The sequence below is a fragment of the Alexandromys fortis genome, unplaced genomic scaffold, assembly GCF_014885135.2.
Source record: "Alexandromys fortis isolate MF-2015 unplaced genomic scaffold, M_Fortis_MF-2015_v1.1 scaffold_51, whole genome shotgun sequence".
Classification (NCBI taxonomy): Eukaryota; Metazoa; Chordata; class Mammalia; order Rodentia; family Cricetidae; genus Alexandromys; species Alexandromys fortis.
The window spans coordinates 205,847-226,812 of NW_026067925.1; the positions used below are offsets into that span (position 1 = coordinate 205,847).

The 20,966-nt window shown below is 44.5% G+C and overlaps 1 protein-coding gene and 1 non-coding gene across 6 annotated transcripts; one reads left to right on the forward strand and one right to left on the reverse strand.

Annotated features, from left to right (window-relative positions):
• Positions 1-1,707: 1,707 nt before the first annotated feature.
• Positions 1,708-1,831, reverse strand: LOC126502254 (small nucleolar RNA SNORA40). Its single transcript, XR_007591876.1, has one exon. It is a non-coding gene; the product is annotated as a small nucleolar RNA SNORA40 (small nucleolar RNA).
• Positions 1,832-8,001: 6,170 nt separating this feature from the next.
• Dedd (death effector domain containing) lies at positions 8,002-20,857 on the forward strand. 5 transcript variants are annotated; one of them, XM_050142831.1, is made up of 6 exons: positions 8,002-8,737; positions 10,433-10,465; positions 17,477-17,865; positions 18,044-18,151; positions 19,775-19,921; positions 20,370-20,857. In XM_050142831.1, exons 3-6 carry the CDS (start codon positions 17,541-17,543, stop codon positions 20,744-20,746), a joined length of 957 nt encoding a protein of 318 aa, XP_049998788.1. In that variant the 5' UTR covers positions 8,002-8,737; positions 10,433-10,465; positions 17,477-17,540; the 3' UTR covers positions 20,747-20,857. The 5 variants fall into 5 exon arrangements, with proteins under 5 accessions (XP_049998788.1, XP_049998789.1, XP_049998791.1 ...); XM_050142834.1 differs by lacking the exon at positions 8,002-8,737 and adding an exon at positions 8,814-8,898; XM_050142832.1 differs by lacking the exon at positions 10,433-10,465.
• The last annotated feature ends 109 nt before the right edge of the window (positions 20,858-20,966 follow it).

Below are 20,966 nucleotides of genomic sequence, written 5' to 3' on the forward strand. Positions count from 1 at the left end.
TTTTTTTTTTTTTTTTTTTTTTTTTTTTTTTTTTTTTTTTTTTTTTTTTTTTTTTTTTTTTTTTTTGAGACAGGGTTTCTCTGTAGCTTTGGAATCTGTCCTGGAACTCCCTTTGTAGACCAGGCTGGCCACAAACTCAAAGATCCGCTTGCCTCTGCCTCCCAAGTGCTGGGATTAAAGGCGTGCGCCACCACCGCCCAGTGTAATTTCTTTTAATTATCCTGGAGACATCAATACGAATTAAAGTTTGATTATTACTATAAACTATAAGATTCATGCATATAATCACTTGATAAGAAAACAGTAAAATTCACAGGATGTTTATTGTATGCTAGGTATGGTCCTAAATATTTTATGTATGTTAACTCCTTGAATACTAACAACAGCTCTTCTTAGGTACTTTTATAATTTTCAATTACATATAAATAGGCTCGGCATTTCATTACTCAAGAGGCAGAGGCAGGAGGATCTCTTTGAGTTTCAGTTCAGCCTGGTCTACAGAGCTAGGCTCAGAGACAGCCAGGGCTACACGAGAAATCCTGTTCGGGAAAAACAAAAACTAACCAACCAACCAACAACAAAACAAACAAAGAAAAACAGAAAAGAAACAGAAGCACAGTAGATTCGATGAACCTCACATATAATGACAGATCTGCTCTTCGGTCCCAAGCATAGCCTGGTGTACCAGGCTTTTTCTTTGGTGCTATTAACCAGTTCCCAAATCATGATACGTACACTTATTACTAGTTTTCAATGCTAGGCCTTAGCTTAGCTCTTATTTTAATCTGTTCTTTTCATCTATGTTTTGCCTTGGGCTTTTGACCTTTCTCTCAGTATGTCCCACTCTGTATCAACTGGCTGGCAGCTGATGACTGGCCCCGGGCATCTCCCTCTTTTTGGCCCTCATTTTCTCCTCCTCCTCTCCAGTCTAGATTCTTCCTCCTATTTATTCTTTCTGTTGGGCAGCCCCGCCTATCCTCCTGCCATTCAGCTTTTTATAAGGCCAATCAGGTGCTTTAGGCAGGCAAAATGAAACAAATGCAACACATCTTTACATAATAAACCAGTGTAGCATAAACAAACGTAACAGCTTTACACAGTTAAAAGTAATATCCCACAGTATAAACAAATATAAGACATCTCTTCTAAGTTAAAATAATATTCCACAACAGCCTGCCTCCAGAATTCACATCCTTAATCAATTCATGAGCTTTTCTACCACCTCCAGATCTAATTACAGCAAGGACCAAAGGGGTTGGGAATGGTGGCAGTCTAGGTAGCTTAGGCTAACCAGAAACTTTTGATTTTTTGGCCTCAGCCTCTAGAGTGAGGAATTGCATCCATTCATTAACATGCTGCAAACCTGGAAGAATTTAACCTTCACTGTGACTTCACCTTTACCCAGCAGCTAGTGACATCTGGTGTTGTACTATATTGCTTTAACTATGAAAAGATGTGTTACATTTGTTATGTTATAGAATATTGCTTTAACTATGTAACGATGTGTTACGTTAGTTTATACTTGATAGGCAGGGCTGGTGGGCAGACAGAATAAACAGGAGGATGACTCTAAGCTCGAGAGAAGAGAGACAACAAGGGAGAAAGAGTGGGAGATGCCCAGGGCAAGCCAGCCAGACATTTTCAGTTGTGACCTCCTGTTGAAGACAAGCGTCATCAGCACTGTCAACCCTTTAGGCTATCTTGTATCGTTTTCCTTTTTGTATGTATCAAAATTTATACCAAATAATGAGTATTGAGTTACAAAAGAGGTATTATTTTTGCATCTGTCTGCCCTGCCTTTGTCCACCAGTGGAACAAAAACACAAAAGCTATAACAGAATTTGTTTTTAAACAGGATATATGTTCAAGTTTGTGTTCTAGCTTCATCACATTTATCTTAGAAATATTTTTCTTTCTTTTATAAGTCATATTCCATAAAATTAGCTAGATGTGGTGGCAAACACCTTTATTCCCAGCCCTTGAGAGGCAGAGGCAGTCATTGAAGTCAGCCAACCTGGTCTAAAGTATGACATCAAGGATAGCTAGGGCTACATAATGGAGAGACCCTGTCTGAAACAAAAACATAATATGCTGTTCAGTATCTCAAAATAGTTGCTCAGTGGTGGTTGATGCTTTGTCATTCTGAGAGGTTTTTTTGATTTTCCACAGAGTTAAAGTCCCTTTGACCTCTTGTTTCTTCATGTTTTTTGAATACAAAGAGGCTTCCTACACGATTCCTTATCTACCTAACAATCCAGGGATGGGGAAGACTGCTGCCTTCCATCTTACTGAGACTTCACCATGAACTACATGGAAGGAACATTGATATCTGTCTGCACACACAGCTTCTGACACGCATCATTGTCCTTTGTTTTGGCCCCATGGAGAATCACTTAAAAATCCATTTTCTGTTGTGCCTCGGACATATTTTGTCCTAGGGTAGTATATGTTTAAGGAGGCTAAGTTTCCCCAATAATATTTCACTATTTAACATTTCTTATTAACTCTCTTCCCTATTTAAAAAAAAAAGACAAAAACATATGTAAGTTCCTCAATAATGTTGGACCATCACTACTGTGGTAACCACCCCCCACCCCTGCAAGTTGTGACATTTTCTTCTTTGGAACATTAATAAAAATATGTCTTTTTTCCTGCCTAGTCTGTTTATTGTTAGATCATTCCCTCAAACCTTCAGAGGATGGAAGGAAAGTTTTTTGTGTTCTTAAAATGAAGATTTATTTATAACAAGTCTTTCTCTGTTCCTCCAGCATCCCTATGACATGGGAAGCTCAGCTTAGATCTTAGACTTGTAACTTGCTCACTCTTATAACCTAAATTAACCCATTTATATTAATTTACATTCTGAAACAGGTCTTGTGGCTGTTAGCTCACTTTCTGCACATCTTGTTTGCTCTGCATCTCCTGGTGACTCTGCCTTTCTTCTCAGAGTCCTCTCTATCTCCCGAGGGTCTGCCTAACCTCATCCTGTCTAGCTATTGACCATTCAGCTCTTTATTAAATCAATCAGAAGGTGCTTTGACAAAGACACATCTTTACAAATAATCCACAACACTCTTCCACTTTTTTGTCTAAATAGAAAGGAAAGTGTTTAATGTTTTGAAATGATCTTTTTGTACACTGTGAATATGTGTCACTGACTGGTTTAATAAAAAGCCGAATGGCCAACATCTAGGCAGGACTTTTTGGGCAGAGAGGATGCTGGGAAGGAAAAGGCAGAGATGTTAGGAGTACGCAGGATGGCCACATAGAGAAGATAAAAGTCATGAGTCACATGGCAACATGTACATGAATAGAAGTGGGTTAATTTTGGTTATAAGAGTTAGTGGAGCCTAAAGAGGCCAATCTGGGTGCTAAGATTTGGGTGAAATGTTGTGGAATATTTCTTTGCACTATGTTAGGATGTGTCACTGTGATTGGTTTAATAAATAGCTGAATTTCCAATAGCTAGACAGGAGAGTTAGGCATGGTTGGGGGAGGGCAGGGAGAAAGACTCTAGGTGCAGGAATTATGCTGAGGGGACATCAGGAGACACAGAGAGGAAACAGAAAGTGCAAGATGGAAGAGAGGTAATGCCATATGATATAATGGGTTAATTTTCTTAAAAGAGCTAGTTGAGACAAACCTAACCTAAAAACCAAGATTGCATAATTAATAAGTCTCTGGGTACTGCAATGAGATTACTGTTATTTCTGCTCCTGTATCTACTAAACTTTCAATTTCAATGCCATTTATCTGTATTTTTAGCTTTGGTCTCTGACCATTTGTACCAGTTTGCCAAAATACTTGTTTGATCTCTTCTGACCCTTTATCTACTGATACTGTTCTATCCTTCATCACATCCAGAGCTGTGTTGTTTTTAATAACAGGTATTAAGTCTTTTAATCGTTCTGTGGATGAGTTTCTCTAATGCTGACAGGGAATGATTGAACCAAATTTGGTTTTGAAACCTGCAGTAGGTCCCCTGAGGCATTTGCTGAAGGCATAGGGTTACTTTGCTTGTCCCTCATTGATCTGCATTCATTAGTCCAATGCTGGCTTTTGCCACATCTTCTGCATATTCCAGAAGGCTGGAATGTGTGGGTATACCATGTAGTCATGTCACGTGTTGGAGAGCCAATGTTGTTTTTAACAAAATCTCAATTGTTTGATTTTTACCAATAAAGACTCAGGTGCCAGATGCTGGGGTGAAAGCCTACTATCCCAGGAGAAGCAGAGAAAGCACCAGCTGACCTTCCTCCACAGCCGATGTCCCAGAAGCCTCACTTTGTCCATCTCAAACATGAGTCCCCCAACTCATTGTCCCTCCCTCCTGCTTCCTGTGCATCTCTCTACTCATCCTTCCGATTCCCTCTTACTCCCTATGGTTTTTCTTAATAATCTTACATTCTCTTCCTGCCACCTAGATGTTTGCTCCCCCTTTTGGTTGACTTTTTTTTTAGTCCTGTTTTCAAAATGCAAGCAGAAAGATCTTGATGTGTATGCTAGGGCTGAGCCGCACCACAACTGGAAACAGGTTTTTCTAGTAAATAACGCAGTCTCAGGTTCATGCTGTGATCAAATACCCCACAACAATATAGCCCTCACTGACCTTGAATTCACTGTTCAGACCAGGCTGGCTCATTGCCTGCCTTTAGCTGAGTGCTAGAAATAAAGGTCTATGATAGCCATGCCCAACCTAAAAGTAATTTTTTAAGTTAATAATTTTTTATTTAAGAAATTTTACATGTGATTCCTTTGCTTTCCATCAGGATCACTCAAGTTTAGGATTCCTAGAAATAAACTAGGTGGTGATGGCACAGACCTTTAATCCCAGCACTCAGGAGGCAGAGGCAGGTGGATCTCTGTGAACTCCAACCATTATATCATATGGCATTACCTCTCTTCCATCTTGCACTTTGTTTCCTCTCTGTCCCCTCAGCAGAATTCCTGCACCTAGAGTCTTTCTCCCTGCCCTCCCCCAACCATGCCTAACTCTCCTGTCTAGCTATGGAAATTCAGCTATTTATTAAACCAATCACAGTGACACATCCTAACATAGTGCAAAGAAATATTCCACAACATTTCACCCAAATCTTAGCACCCAGATTGGCCTCTTTAGGAGGTAAATATTCAGCTTCTAGGGAATGAAATTTTTCTTAGGTAAAACAAAGTACAAGGTGGACTGAATGTACAGGGCCAGAAGGATGACAGGTAGGGAAATTAAAACCGTATGTGGCTAACTGCTGTGAAACAATCTTTGTACACTGTAAATATGTATTACTCTCATAGGTTAATAAAGATCTCACTGGCCTATTGCAGGGCAGGAAGAGACTGGGTGGGAAAGCCAGACTAGAAGGAAGTAGGGAAGAAGGTGGAATTGAGTCACCAGCCAGACACAGAGGAAGCAGGACGTGTACAAAATGAGGTAACAGGCCATGAGTCAAGTAGTAAAACTAAGATTTAAAAAAACTGGATTAAGTTGTAAGAGCTACTTAATAATAAGCCTGAGCTATCAGTCAAGCATTTATGAATATTTATTGAGTCTCTGAATTGGTTAGTTGGGAACTGGCAGGCAGGAAAGAAAAGTCTACTGACAGCTAACATAGCAATGAATTTGTTGGTTATAGCACTAGAACAGGTGGTAGAACAGCAGTTAAATGCTCAACATATTGAAGAATTGATCAGTCCTTGGAATTCTATATTTATTAAAAAGAAACCTGGAAAATGGAGAATGTTAACAGATCTGAGAGCTATAAATAAGGCAATTCAGCCAATGAGGTCTCTGCAGCCTAGAATTTCCTTGCCTTCTTTATTACCTAAGGGATGGTCTATTATAGTGTGCTAAAGAGTATTGTGTCTCTGCCTAAGGCGCCTTCTGATTGGTTTAAGAAAGAGCTAAATGGCCAATAGCTAGGCAGGAGAGAACAGGTATGATTTCCAGGCAGAAAGAGAGAAACTGGGAGGAGGAATCTAGGTGAGCAATTTCACCACCAGACTCAGAGCAAGTTGGATGTGCCATATCAAAAAGAGGTAACTGAGCCATGTGGTAGAAGGCAGATTAAAAATTATGGGCTAAGTTATAAGAGTTAGTTGGATAAAAACCTAAGCTAAGGCTAAGAATTAGTAATAAGTCTCCGGGTCATTATTTGCAGGCTGGAGGACCAAAGATAGTTTGACAAGAGAGCTTGCTACTTTTTAACTATACCTTTACAAAAACTGGACAGAGAAAAACTTCTCTTTACAATGCCTACTTTTAATAATTCCCAGCCTGTTAAAAGGTACCACTAGAAAATTCTTCCACAAGGAATGTTAAACAGCTCCATCTTATGTAAATATTTTGTACAATAGCTATTAGAAATAATTCATAGGAGCTGGAGCAATGGCTTAGAGGTTGGTTAAGAGCACTGGCTGCTCTTCCAGGTCTTTTTTTTAAAATTTATTTATTTATTAAAGATTTCTGTCTCTTCCCCACCCGCCGCCTCCCCTTTCCCTCCCCGTCCCCCAGTTAAGTCCCCCCCCCCTTCAGCCCAAAGAGCAATCAGGGTTCTCTGCCCTGTGGGAAGTCCAAGGACCACCCTCCTCCATCCAGGTCTAGTTCTTCCAGGTCTTGAGTTCAATTCCCAGCAGGCACATAGTGACTCACAACCACCTAGAATGAGATCTGGTGACCTCTTCAGGTGTGTGAGCATACATTCCGGCAGAACACTGTATAAAACAAATAAATCTTGAAAAGAAAGAAGGAAAGCAGGCAGGCAGGAAGGCAGGATTCGTAGTTTCCTCAATCTAAAATCTATGGATATCTTACTGGCTGATTCAGATGTAGATACCTTTGAAAAAATGTTTGATGAAGTAATGAGAAAAACAACATAAAGCAATATCAGAAATATAATACAATGTGATATGGAAAAGCAACATAATTCAATCTTGGGGTTCACAGTGTGATCCAATATCCTGCAACATATGGCTGGTCTGTTACATAGGTCCAGCTTTAGCTCAAATCATATCCTTCAGCTTTTTGAATGCTGGGATCACAAGTCTGAGTTGCCATGCCTGGCCACAAAAATATTTTGTACATAATATCTTTCCATTTCAGTCCGGTTCTTTTTTTTTTCCAGTCCGGTTCTTAACAATAGCTTTCTTCAAATGTACCTAGTGTCCTTTCTTCTTCCACAATCCATAGGACACATTTTAATCCACATCTTACCTGACCTGTTACATGTAACACTTTAAACAAATTTCCTTGATGCCTTTCTCCTTTCTTTCTTCCTGTTTGCTCCTTCTTACTGTCCTCTTCTCAGCTTCCTCCCCTCGTCTAATCCCTCAAATACATATTTCCTCCTCTCTAGGCCATTATCCTCTTTTACAGCGCCAAGAACTATCCATATGCACAGAAGCGCACTTTAAAGTTTCTTGGTTTCCAACCCACACGATCTCCCTTAGAGTTAAAGTAATATAACCCAGTTCTTCAAGTCAGAACATTCATACCACCTTATCCAACGCATGCCTTCCTATCTACACACCACCACCGACTCTTCCTTACCTTCCTAATTGTTCTCTCCTCTACTTTTGCAAACATTCTTTACAAGGCAACCGGTGATCTCTCTCTACCCAGCCCCGCTCCCTGGGGACTGAACACCAGGCCTAACTGTGCTAAGAACTCACTCTCACTGAGCTAACGTTATAGTGGTCTTCCTCGCTTAGATGAAGCCCAAACTGGTCTCCACCTTCAGAGCTCAAACAATCCTCCTGCCTCAGGCTCCAGACCGGCACTAACATGCCCAGGTTGGCAAGTAGTGATCTTTCTACAATACAAACATAATTGCTCACACCTCTGTTTAGACCCTTCAAAGCCTTTTCATTGCCCTTAGGATAAAGTAAATCAACAAGGCCGCGACACCAGATCCCTCCCTATCTCATAGACCTTATGCATTACCTTTTCCTTTAGCCACGTTAGGCTGTTGGCAGCTCCAGAACAAACGTGAGCCCCACCCCACCGCGCCCCCCTATTCAATTCCCGACAGTCCTTCTCGAGTCAGCTCAGGAGAGACGTTCGACAGGAAGTGAGAGCGCAAAAGGAAAACACTGAAGGGATGAATTCCGAGAGCAACTCTGAGAAGCGCTGCAAGCTCTGGGTTTCAGAACGTCCGGGTGACAGGAAGTTCAAAGCAAAGGTTAAAGCCAGATCTTGAACTTTCACCCAAGTTCACCAGGCAGTCCAGCTCCCGTACTATTCCGCCCTTACGTGTCATGGCTGCCAGCCCAACTCTCCCAATGGGCTTCGGAGTCCGATACCAGCCAGCTCTGGCGCCACCAAGTTGTCCACAGCCAAGCGCGTTACTCTCTCCGCTTCTTAGAACCGCCCCGAAACCGCCGCTAAGAAAACCCTGCGTTGCCAGCTTGCCCCAAAGCAAGATGGCTGCCCGTCTCCATTATCTCTTCCCTACGTGAAGCTAGCCATTCCCTGCTTAATGCCGCTGCCAGGCTGCCCTCACCTAGTATGGCTCCTCCGCTCATGCCTCGTTATGGTCTCGAAGCCGACACTAACCGGCCAGGTTCCGGGAGGCGCTGTGCAGGATGCAGCCACCCCCGCCCGTCCCTCCCCTCCCCCACGCCCGCGGCGGCGGCGGCGGCGGAGGCGGAGGCGGCGGCGGCTGGAGCCCGGATGCGGCGCCGGGAGACAGGCCCGGGAGAGCCGCGCGGATGGATCCAACATGGCGGCGCCGAGCCTGAGCCGAGAGTGAGGCGGCGGGGCGGCCGGAGTGGGGAGGGGGAGTCGAGTGGGACGGGGCGGGGCCGGGCGGGGCCGCCGAGGGCTTGGGGGAAGGAAAGTGAAGGGGGAGGCGGTGGCGACGTCCAGCCGGAGAACCTCCGGGGAGGGAGGTGACGGGACGCTGCCAGGTGGGGGGAGGGGAGCGGCCGAGGGGGGCGTGCAGGGGAGGTGGCAACTGTGGGAGAGGGCAGGGGTCGGGGCGCACGAGTGCGAGCATGGGGAGGGGCGTAAACAAGGGCCCAGGCCGGGCCAGGCCAGGGGTATTAAAGAGGCCGAGGTGGGGAGCGGGGCTGGGATCCAGCGCCTCGAGAGGGGTAGGAGCAGGAGGGAGAGGCTGAGGGTGCGAAGGGGCAAGGGGGCTTGTGGCATGCGGTGGCAGGAGGGACCGGACTCCCGGGAGCGCTGTTGTGAGGACGTGGGAGAAGGGGGGAAGATTGGACTTGAGACGTTTCGTGAAGGGAGGCTTTCAAAGTGTTAATTGGAAGTGGAAGCGGAAGGGCCTTGGGGAGAATTCGGGTGGAAAAGGAGAGAAGGAGGGTTTGGGGACTGGGGAGAGTGGAGATGTGCCGTGGCGGTGTAGAAAGTGAGAGACCCGGAGGAAAGTTTGGAAGGAAGGGGAGATAGGGCAGTGGAGCTGCACGGATGAGAGAGGTTTGGGGGTTTCCCTCTCCCCTGTGGAAAGACAGCAGAGTTAGGCAGTATCAGTTGCAGCCAATTTTAATTGCCAGGCGCTTAGCTTTTAATAGGGTGGGAAGGGCAGAAAGGAATGGTCATGTGGGTTTGGAGAATTGGGGTTGAATGAGGGTTCAACCGGATTTGCTTTCCAAAACAGACTCTTGCTTACTGCTTCCTTGTTTTTCCTGGTTACAAATAGGGAGATGAGTAAAGCGCTCTTCTAGGTTTTTTTTTTTTTGCAATTAGCCGTACAAGAATGGGGAGGGAATCGTGATTGGAACCTTATATATCAAGGTGGAGGGGCTAGGAGCCTGAGGAGGCTATGGAAGAGGCAGGCTGGCATTTAGGTAATCAGGCTAATTAAATATGCCTTCCTTTGCAGACCCTCCTTTGGCTCTTCGGGTGCTGGGAGGGAAGGGGGGTCCATATGCATATTTTGAGGCCTGGTTCTTACTGAAGCGTAGGTGTGACTGGATGCTGCTTTAGTGGCTATTTTGTTCTTGTGTGCTAAAGGAAAAGGTGAAGTTCGAAATTGATTCTGGCCTGCTGAGTGAAGTCTAGCGAAGGAAGTGCTTTCTTGGGCTGCAACTTTTCCCCTTCCAGTTCCCCCTGAGCGCCCATGTTGTAAGAAAATAGATGGACTAAGGATTTGAGGAGAAAAGGGAGACGGTGTCAGCGGAATGGTTTTTTTCCCAGAGGTGGTTGAGTTGGGGCTCTTCTTGCTATGAGCCATTGAGCCTGGAAGTTCTTGGCGTTGATACTACATTGTGAATTGACAATCAGAGAGGGGACTTTAGGGACTTTGTTATGTTTGAGTTCTCTTTAGCTTGGAGTAGTTTGTTCAGTGAGGTGACTTTTAGGCTTCGTTGACTTTTTTTGACTAACTGTGGACCTTTGAAGTTTCAAAATAAAGCTTGAAATTTTGCTCTTTCCCTCCTTACTTGTTTTTGTTTTTGTTTTTTCTGCTGGCTTTGAAACTTGTGCTAGGAAGAGACCTGGGAAATTAAATTTCTTGCAAAGGTAAGTCTGGAACTTTTTGTTTTTTTCCAACAGTGGAAGGGACTGGGAAGGGTATGGCAAGCGTTGGGGTGAGGTAGATAGATGCTAGGGAAACTGAGGTTCACTCACTCTTCTGAGGTCATCAAGGTTTCTCACAGTTACTCCTCAGGTAACTGGAGTTAGACAGGAGGAGAGAAAAATGGATCTTAGGTGTCTTGGGACAAGGTCCTAGCTTTGGTTTGCTATTGTCTAGTTTTCTGGTCAGCTCTGAGTGAAGCGTGTTTAGCATATGGAAAGCTGTGCTCTTGTACATTAGCTGTGAAATATTTCTCTTGGAGGGTGACTGAGGCACTTCAGCAGAAAGACTTTTCTTCTAGTTTACTGTCTCTCCCAGCTGTTCAGAGTTCTTGGGATTTTTTTTTTTGAAAATATACTGTGTAATCTGCCTTCCAGATATATTTGGTTATGTTTTCCTAGGCCCACCAGCAGGAAAGCGCTTCATGTACTCTAACTGCCTTGAAGATTTTTTCATGTAGTAGTTGCTTCAAGGTTCAAGCCACTGTCCTCACCCCACCCCCTCCAAGACAGGGTTTCTTTGTATAACAACTCATGGTAGACCAGGCTGGCCTCAAACTCACAGAGATACGCCTGCCTCTGTCTCCGCCAACCAAGTGCTGAGATTAAAGGCATGCGCCACCACCGCCTGGCAAGCCGTTCTTTTTTTTAGACAGGGTCTCACTGTGTAGTTCTGGCTGGCCCATAATTTGCTATGTAGACTAGGCTGGCCTCAATCTCACAGAGATCCATCTGCCTCTGCCTCCCAAGTGTGGGGATCAAAGGGTGTGCCACAACACCTGGCTGTTGTCACTTTTTTTTTTTTTAAAGTTCTTCCACATGACTTAGTCTTGTAAGGGCTTCCAAAAGAGTCAAATATTTTTTTTTCTCTTGTGAAAATATAGCTGTTATTCCTGTTAGAAAGAAGCTACATTTTCATCCTAAGATATTCTTCACATACTGTTTCTGATAATCAAAGCACTTTAAAAAGTTAGAGTTGTCATTTCTGGATGGGAGAGTCTAGACTGCTTGGGCATGGACACCCAATAGAGAATAATCTGTCAGGAAGAGACTGTCTAGGTACACATAGCCTCTTAGAGGCTCTTGGTTATTTCAGTCCTCCCTAAAGGAAGACAAACTAGGACTCCCGGAAATTCAGCAGTTCATCAGAATCTAGAATTATTCTGTGCTAGGATGTATGTAGCTCAGTGGGAGAGCGCTTACCTACTCATGCCCAAGGCCCCTAGGTTTTATCTCTAGTCCAAAAAAATTTGCATGTTAATATCTGAAATATAGCAAGATCATTCAGTGGATCAGTATACTTGTTTATGGTTGTGTATCTGTTTGTTTTTATAGTCTCACTATTGTAGATCAGGCGGCTTTGAACTCGGAGATCCACCTGCCTCTGCCTCCCAGGTGCTGAGAGTAAAGGTATGCCACTGCGCTTGGCTGCCTGCTGCTTTCTGTCTCAGTAGTTACCGTATCTTAGAAACCAACACAAACGTTCTTTCTAAGAAATCTGTTTGGAGGAGTGTGTTCTGACCACGGTGCTATCTTCCATCTAGGGGCTCTGTGTCTAGGCTGAGTTCTCTTGCCACTGAAAGCTGAATATAATTTGGATTAAGAGGAAGTTGGTAACATTCTTTTCATCCTGAAGTGAGATTCTTAGACACCTTGGCTGGGTTGCTGAGTTAACTCACAATCCTAGATGATAATTAAGTGGGGAGAGCTGCCCACCAGCCTGCACGCCAGCGTCTTGATACTATGCTGGAAGACATGCCTTGGGAAAGGCTTGTTTCTGTGTTTTGCTTCCTTTGCATAGTGTTAGTCTGATCAGTGGCCCAACAAGGAGTCTGGATCATTTGTGTTGGTCTTGAAGAAGATGGCATTTTCTTAGTCCCACACAATTTCAGATATAACTAGGTCAAAGTAGACCTCCTGGGATGGACCAGAAGGGAGTATGTCTCTACCACCTGCTGTTCACCTGAATGGCAACAGCAGGCGACAGAGGAGGCATTGCTGGGGTGAAATGAAACGCCTTTGTGATAGATGGATTTAGGAGTTAAATGAGCAGTGTCTGACTAGCCTTCCTTTTCTTGTAGAATATGATAGAATTGTTTTGGGTTGAAGAGACCTAATAGCGTCTCTGGATCTAATAAGGAAAGTGACATGCATCCTTTTTTAACCATCTTTCATGTAAAATAGAATTTCTCAAACGTAATACTATAGACATTTTTATCCAGATTATTATTATTTTGGTTTTTCAAGACAAGGTTTCTCTGTATAGTTTTGGAGCCTGTCCTGGAACTCACTCTGTAGACCAGGCTAGCCTCGAACTCATAGATCCGCCTGCCTCTGCCTCCTGAGTGCTGGGATTAAAGGCTTGCACCACCACCGCCTGACGTCGTCCAGATAAACTTTTGTTGATAGTGCTTGTCTCCTGCGCTGTAGGATGTGTAGTGGTGCCCTACCTAGCATTATTGGATGCTGGTAGTAGGCTCTTCACAAAGCTTGACAATCAAAACCGTCTCCAGTTTCATCTCATTGCCAGATGTCCCCTGGTTGGACAAATTGCTCTGATGAATCCTAGTACCTTAGATGATCTAGGACTTAAAAGAAGTGATTCTGTCCCCCTTCCCTCCTTCCCTCCTTCCCTCTCTTCCTCCCTTCCTCCCTCCCTCCCTACCTCCCTCCCTCCCTAGTGAAGGGTGTTGATCCCAGAGGATCGAGACCTATTGTAGAATTACATTGATTGTGGAATTAGGACTACAGTGTTTTCCTTTATTTTGCCTCATTTTCCAGGGACAGAGTATGTGGGGGTGGTTTTTCTTAATTGCTTAGGGTTTCAGGACACTTTGAATTAGAGAACCAAGGAACAACCTGCTCTTCTGATTGGTTGGACGTGAAGCCTGCCCATCTGTTTTCTTTGGGATGCTTATAATCAGCAGCTGGCCAAGGGAACAGGTGGGATAGGGACCATGAAAAAGTTGCAGGGACTCTAAGGAAGCTCAGTTTTCTCCTGCTGCCTACTTGAGTAAGAAGCTATTTTTCCTCAGCAGCCCATTTGTACTCGGTGACAACAGGTGAACCGGGAGAGGAAGAGATGGGGAAAGCCAGTGTGTAGGTGAATAAGTTTCCTCAGCTGTTTCCCATACTGTGGGTGGGATACCTGGGCTATCAAAACTACATGTGGCTTATATTTCCTTTTTTTTTTCTTGGATTTTTTTCTTTTTAAAATTTATTTATTGTTTTTTTCTTTGTTTTGTTTTGTTTCCTTTTTTGAGATGGGGTTTCTGTTTGTAGCCTGACTGTCCTGGAACTTGCCTTGTAGACCAGGCTGGCCTGCCTGCCCCTCTGGAGTGCTGGGATGAAAGGCGTACATCAACTGGCTTATTTTTTCTTTTCTTTTTTTTTTAAAAAAAAGATTTATTTATTTATTTTGTATACAGCATTCTGCTTCCATGTATGCCCGCACGCCAGAAGAGGGCACCAGATCTCATTACAGATGGTTGTGAGCCACCGTGTGGTTGCTGGGAATTGAACTCAGGACCTCTGGAAGAGCAACTAGTGCTCTTAACCTCTGAGCCATCTCTCCAGGCCTTATTTTTTCTTTTAGAGGGAAGGAATCTCTCTGCACTTTCCTTGTTGGGTCATTGAGGGAGAATGGTTCCGTCAGCTATCATGATGGTCCTTCTGAAGTAGCTTAGCACTCTGTTCTTTTCTCTTTGGTGCTAGAAATGGACTCCAAGGCCTCATGAGGGCTGAGCATCACTCTACCACTGAGTGATAGCCGAAGCTTCTCGGTTTCTGTCTTGTAGCGTAGCCAGGATCCTTGTGTGTGAAATGGTCGGAACATCATCTTGTTGAATAGGGTGGTTTCCTGTGGGTAGTTTTTTTATGGTATGGAGACAATTCTAGCTGGATTTATGTACTTGGTTACTGAAATATGGAATGTACTCGTGTGCACACCCCCACCCGCCCCATTCCGAGTCACCCACTGTATAACTCAACCTGGCCTTGAATTTGTTATCCACCTCAGCCCCCCCCTAATTCTGGGATTATAGGCGTGCACACGTACAGCCATGCCTGGTTTCCATGTCTTTTTGGTGGAGTCCTCTCTCCGTCTTAGACTTTGATAAGTTTGAGTTGATGTTGCTCGTGTTGTGACCTCTTAGAAATTCAGTTCAGTTCCCAACAGTAGGCTGCTCCGACAGATGTTTGCTATTAGGGTTAGAATTATAGAGATGAGCCTGGCGGTGGTGGTGCACGCCTTTAACCTCAGCACTCAGGAGGCAGAGGCTGGAGGATCTCTGTGAGTTTGAGGACAACCTGGTTTACAAATCAAGTTCCAGAACAGCTAGGGCTGTTGCACAGAGAAACCCTGTCTTGAACCCCCTCCCCGCCCCCACCAAAAAAGATTAATGGTGGTGGGTTAGATGTGGTGGCAAATACCTTTCTTTAGTCCTAGTACTCAGAAGGTAGAGGCAGGTAGATCTTCAAGTTGGAGGTCAGACTGGTCTACATAGAGTTCCAGGACAGCCAGGGATACAAAGAGAGACCTTGTCTCAAAAAACCAGTACTTCCCCCACAAATATTGATGGTGTTAGAATATGCCTATAATCCTAGCATTGAGAAGGCTCAGGTAGGACAAATAAAAGTCCATTGCCAGCCTGGCGATGGTGGCACACACCTTTAATCCCAGCACTTGGGAGGCAGAGGCTGGCAAAAAAGAAAGTCCATTGCCTACCTAGGTTACTTAGCAAGTTCAAGGCTAGTCTGGGCTACATGTTGAGATTTTGTGTCAAAAAAAAAAAAAAAAAGATTTAGAGAACAGAGACTCCTTGAAAGAGTCAGTTGCAAAAGCTGGTGAGATGGCTCAGCAGGTTAAGGCATGTGCTACCAAGCCTGACAATCTGTCTTCCATCTCTGGGACCTACTTGGTGGAAAGAGAGAACTAACTGGCCCCTGAACGTTGTCCTCTGACCTCCACACGTGCACTGTGGCCGTATGCCCACATACACATACACACACTCACAAAATAAATAAATAAATGGAATACAAATTAAAATAGAGCCAGCTGTAGTAGTATAGTTCACACGATGATAGGAATCTGAACCATGGCAATGGCAGTAGCAATGAAAGGGAGAGCACACTTAAGAAATATTTTGCCGCCGGTTGGTGGTAGCATACGCCTTTAATCCCAGCACTGGGGAGGCAGAGACAAAAAAAGAGATACTTTGCATTGTATAGTAGGAATTAAGAACTGGCTGTGGTTGGTGGTCTTGGTCAGGGTAGAACAATACTCAGAACTGTCTCTCAAGACAGTAAGTATGAATAACTATAAAGTGGAGGTGAAAACTGTTAAGACTAGATGATTGGTTGATGATATTACCCAGGGTGAGTTTGTGAATGAAATACAGGACTGTGATTGGTCCTTCGCAGGGGTTTGTTACATGCCATCTGTGAGGAAGGGTTAGTTTTCTGTTTGTTCTTGTATTCTGTTTTTGAAACCAGTGGCCCAGAAGGGATTCATTCTCCTGTTGCGTGAGGCTCTCAGTGTGCTGGGGTTATGGCGTGTGCCACTATATTCACTTTGGCCACTGAGACTTTGAGGTTAAGGGACATGCTCAAAGTCACACAACTAGAGTTTGTAGCGACACAGTCAGAATTTAAACTAGCTCTAGCTAGTGTCTGATTCAGTGTCTATATCAAAGACTGTATTCTCTACTTTTCGGTTTTGCCTATATTTAAGAAATGGGGCAGATGGTGGTTTTGCACACAGGTGGATCTCTGTGAGTTCAAGGCTGGCCTGGTCTACAGAGTGAGTTTCAGGACAGCCAGGGCTACACAGAGAAACCCAATCTTGAAAGAGAAAAATAGATTAAATGAATGAATGAGGCCAGGTGTGGTATTGCGTGCCTTTAATCCCAGCACTCAGGAGACAGAAGCAGACAGATCTCTGAGTTTGAGGCCAGCCTAGTCTACAATGGTTTTAGGACAGCCAGGTCTACATAGTGGCCTGGGGCTCTCTCTGTAGACCATTAGTTTGGTCTCAAACTCCCAGAGATCCTTGTGAGTTCTAGGATCAAAGGGGTACACTGTCCAGATGTTACTCTTACTGTATTTTTTTTGTTTGTATAAGATGGGGTTTCAATAAATAGACCAGGTTGGTGTGGAATCAGAGCCTAGTGTCTCTCCCTCATCACTGCTGGTTATAGGCATGTGGCTCCATGATCATTGTTTTCAAGGGACCAAAAGCACTGTTTTGAAGGCAAGAGGTGTTGTAGAGTTAAACAATCTGGATAGCATGAAATAAACAAAATTTGAGATAGTTTCTTGTAGTCCATACTGGCCTAGATCTTGCTCTATAGTTGAGGATGGCTTTGAACTTCTGGTTTGAGTGCTAGGATTACAGGCATGCTTTATCACACTGGCTTGTTTTGTTTGAGAAGTGTACCTATGTATCTCTGACTGGACTGCAACTTGCTGTGCAGACCAGAATGGCTTCAAACTTAGGACAGTCCTCCTGCCTTTGCTCCTGAGTGTTGTAAGTACAGGTGTGTACTCTCATGCTTAGCTGCAATAGAAACTTCTGAACTATGCCATACTAAAATCGCACAAAAATTCTCAAGGAAGTGACTGTATCCCTCCGTAGGATCTGGTGTCATCTGTTCAGTATGAAGAGCCTTAGGATGGCTTTTATTTGTTTGTTTTTTGAGACTGGGTCTCTATGTAGCTTTGACTGTCCAAGAACTCTGTGATCTACTTGTGTCTGCCTCTTGGATGCTGAGATGAAAGGCATGAACCACCACACCCAGGATGGGTTTATTTGTTTATTTACTTATTTTTAGTAAACACTTTGTGATATTTAATAAATGTACTAAGCAGTATACTGTTAGTAGCATGCTGAGACAATGCAGATAAATAAAATTAGTTGTTACCAGTGTGTGGCTCATGGGTTCTTGGCCTGTCTTACAGGACACTGGAGATTGCAGCTGCTGAGCAGGGGTTCTGGAAGGCACTCTGTCCCTGAGCCTCTAGCATGGCGGGCCTGAAGCGGCGGGCAAGCCAGGTGTGGCCTGAAGAGCATGGTGAGCAGGAACATGGGCTCTACAGCCTCCACCGTATGTTTGACATCGTGGGCACCCACCTAACGCACAGAGATGTTCGTGTGCTTTCTTTTCTCTTCGTTGATGTTATTGACGACCATGAGCGTGGACTCATTCGAAATGGCCGTGACTTCTTACTGGCACTGGAGCGCCAGGGCCGCTGTGATGAGAGTAACTTTCGCCAGGTGCTACAGCTGCTGCGCATCATCACTCGCCATGACTTGCTGCCCTACGTTACTCTCAAGAAGAGACGGGCTGGTGAGGGCTTACGGGGTCTGGGAGCACTTGAGTACAAGAAGGCTCGTGGGAGTTAGTAGCATAGGAGTCTAAAAGGGAGGTGGTCTTGACCGAGGGAGCACCCAGAGAATAAACTGTGAGACCCTTGGGAGGAGGCAGATGTGTATTTTTTTCTGAGTGCCTCGTTCTCCTCCTACAGTGTGCCCTGATCTTGTAGACAAGTATCTGGAGGAAACATCAATTCGCTATGTGACCCCCAGAGCCCTCAGTGATCCAGAACCGAGGCCTCCCCAGCCCTCTAAAACAGGTGAGTTTTTACTTGTAATTTTCATAAGCAAGAATATTGACCCCATCACATGCCTGGCTAGGCCAACATAATGAAAGGATATTGTCCTCTTCATCTACCCATTAAAAATGTCAGAGACTAGGGAGATGCTCAGTCTGTAACGTGTTTGTTGCCTAAGCATGAAGACTCAAGTTGAGCATCCCAGCACCTACATAGAAAAGCTGGGCAATCAAAAAGAGTGGCTGTAACCTCAGTTGTTGTAGAGGCAGAGAGAGGCAAATCTCTGGAGCTCCCCATCAACCAGCCTTAGCACATTCGTGAACTTGAGGTTCAGTGAAAGGCCCTGTCTAGAAAGTAGTGGGCAGAGAATTGAGGAAGATGTCCACTGTTGACCTTTGGCCTTCGAATCAGGCATGCCCATGTGACTACATCCTATGAACATGTACACACACAAATCAGATGAGATATGCTTTGTCTAGGTCTAGTGTTTGCTCTCACTAAGATTTTCCTTTAAGTCATTTTTTGAAAAAAAAAAAATCAATTTTATGCATGTGACTATTTTGTCTGCATGCCTGTTAACCTTCTCTCCAGCCTCTAGGGCAGTTTTGTGTTTTTTTTTTTTTTTTAAAGATTTATTTATTTATTATGTATACAACATTCCTTCCATGTATTTTTGCATGCCAGAAGAGGGCACCAGATCTCATTATAGATGGCTGTGAGCCACCATGTGGTTGCTGGGAATTGAACTCAGGACCTCTGGAAGAGCAGTCAGTGCTCTTAACCTCTGAGCCATCTCTCCAGCCCCAAGTTTTGTGTTTTTTAAATTTATTTTTATGTATATAAGCATCTGCCTGGATCCTGTAGAGCTGAAGAAGGGTGTCAGATCCCCTCAAACTGGAGTTAGAGATAATTATAAGCCACTGTAGGTGTTGGAAACTGAGCCTGGGTCCTCTCCAAAAGCTACAAGTGCTCTTAACCACTGAGCCACCTCTCCCAACTTTTTGTTTGTTTGTTTGTTTGTTTGTTTATGGGAGGCAGGGTTTCTCTGTGTAACAGTCCTGGCTGTCCTGGAACTCACTCTGTAGACCAGGCTGGCCTAGAACTCAACAGAGGTCCACGTGCCTCTGCCTTCCAAGGGCTGGGATTAAAGGGTGCGCCACCACTGTCTGACCTTCTCCCAACTTTTTTTTTTTTTTTGAGATTTCTATTTAGCCCAGGTAATGTAGAACTCTGTGTAATCCAGGCTGGCCTTTGACTTCATCTTCCTTCACTTTTTTTCTTGTTGCTGTTTTGAGACAGAGTTCTGAAACTCACTGTATAGACCAGAATGGTCTCAAACTTGGAGATCTGCCTGCCTCTGCCTCCCAAACGCTGTGATCAAAGGTGTGCATTGCTGCCCAGCTTCCTTCTTTCACTCTTGAGTGCTGGGATAACAAATTTCTTCCGCCACACTAGTACCCACCCCCATGCTGGGGTTAAGCCCAGATCTTCATTAATACTAGACAGACATTTGATCACCTCAGCCATCAGATTCATCAATACTGCTTTTATTATTAAGTATAAATGAATCCTTTGCATTATTCCAAGTGAAGTATTTGAAGTTCTGCTTTTAAAACGTGTGTTTTCCGTTTCCTTTCTGGCCAGTGCCTCCCCACTATCCTGTGGTGTGCTGCCCCACTTCAGGTTCTCAGATGTGTAGTAAGCGACCAGCCCGAGGGAGAGCCACACTTGGGAACCAGCGAAAACGCCGGAAGTCGGTGACACCAGATCCCAAGGAAAAGCAGACATGTGGTAAGAAAATTCAAGGATTCTAGAGGAAAAATACAAAGAACCTGGGATAATGGGCAGTGTGTTGTTCAGTGCAAGGCAGCTTTGGTTGCTTTTGTCAGGTCGGGTGTGGTTTTTATGAGATTATCCTTTGGCAGTGTTACGTTACAATTCTTTTTAGTTAAGTCAAAGGAATGCCAATATGACTTCTTTATACAGGATGAACCAAGTAAGACAATTAAAATACATTTCTGCACCTTTCTAAGAAAACAGCTGTTACAAACAAGGTGCTGTTTGTGAGTGACTCGAGCATATTCACTGTAGGGAAGCTCCAGCACTGAGGCAGGACTTCAGAGACACTTCAGAGAATTGGCTTTGGGGAGGGTTTCTGCTCTGCTGGTCTTGCTTGTTTTTCTAGCTTTGGATGTAAACCCAGTCCTTCCTATAAACCATTCTCCTTAAATTCTCCCAGACATCAGGCTTCGAGTCCGGGCGGAATACTGCCAGCATGAGACTGCTCTGCAAGGCAACGTCTTCTCCAATAAGCAGGACCCACTTGAGCGCCAGTTTGAGCGCTTTAACCAGGCCAACACTATCCTCAAGTCCCGGGACCTGGGCTCCATCATCTGTGACATCAAGTTCTCTGAGCTCACCTACCTCGACGCATTCTGGCGCGACTACATCAATGGCTCGTTATTAGAAGCACTGAAAGGTGTCTTCATCACAGACTCTCTCAAGCAAGCTGTGGGCCACGAAGCCATCAAGCTGCTGGTGAATGTGGATGAGGAGGACTATGAGCTTGGCCGACAGAAACTCCTGAGGAACTTGATGCTGCAAGCATTGCCCTGACCTTTCCCCCTTCTCACCTCTGGGGATTGTTCGCTCCATCACGTCTGGAGCTTACACACTGGGGTTTGTTCTCTGCCCTTCAGCCAATCACACCGCCTTTTTTTTTTTTTTAAAGGAAAAGACAAAGGAAAGTGGAAGTGGTGTTCCCTACCCCTCCCTGCACCCATGTGCCTGGGCTTTCCCTCTGTTTCCTGTTGCCACTTACCCTGTAATGTGTGTC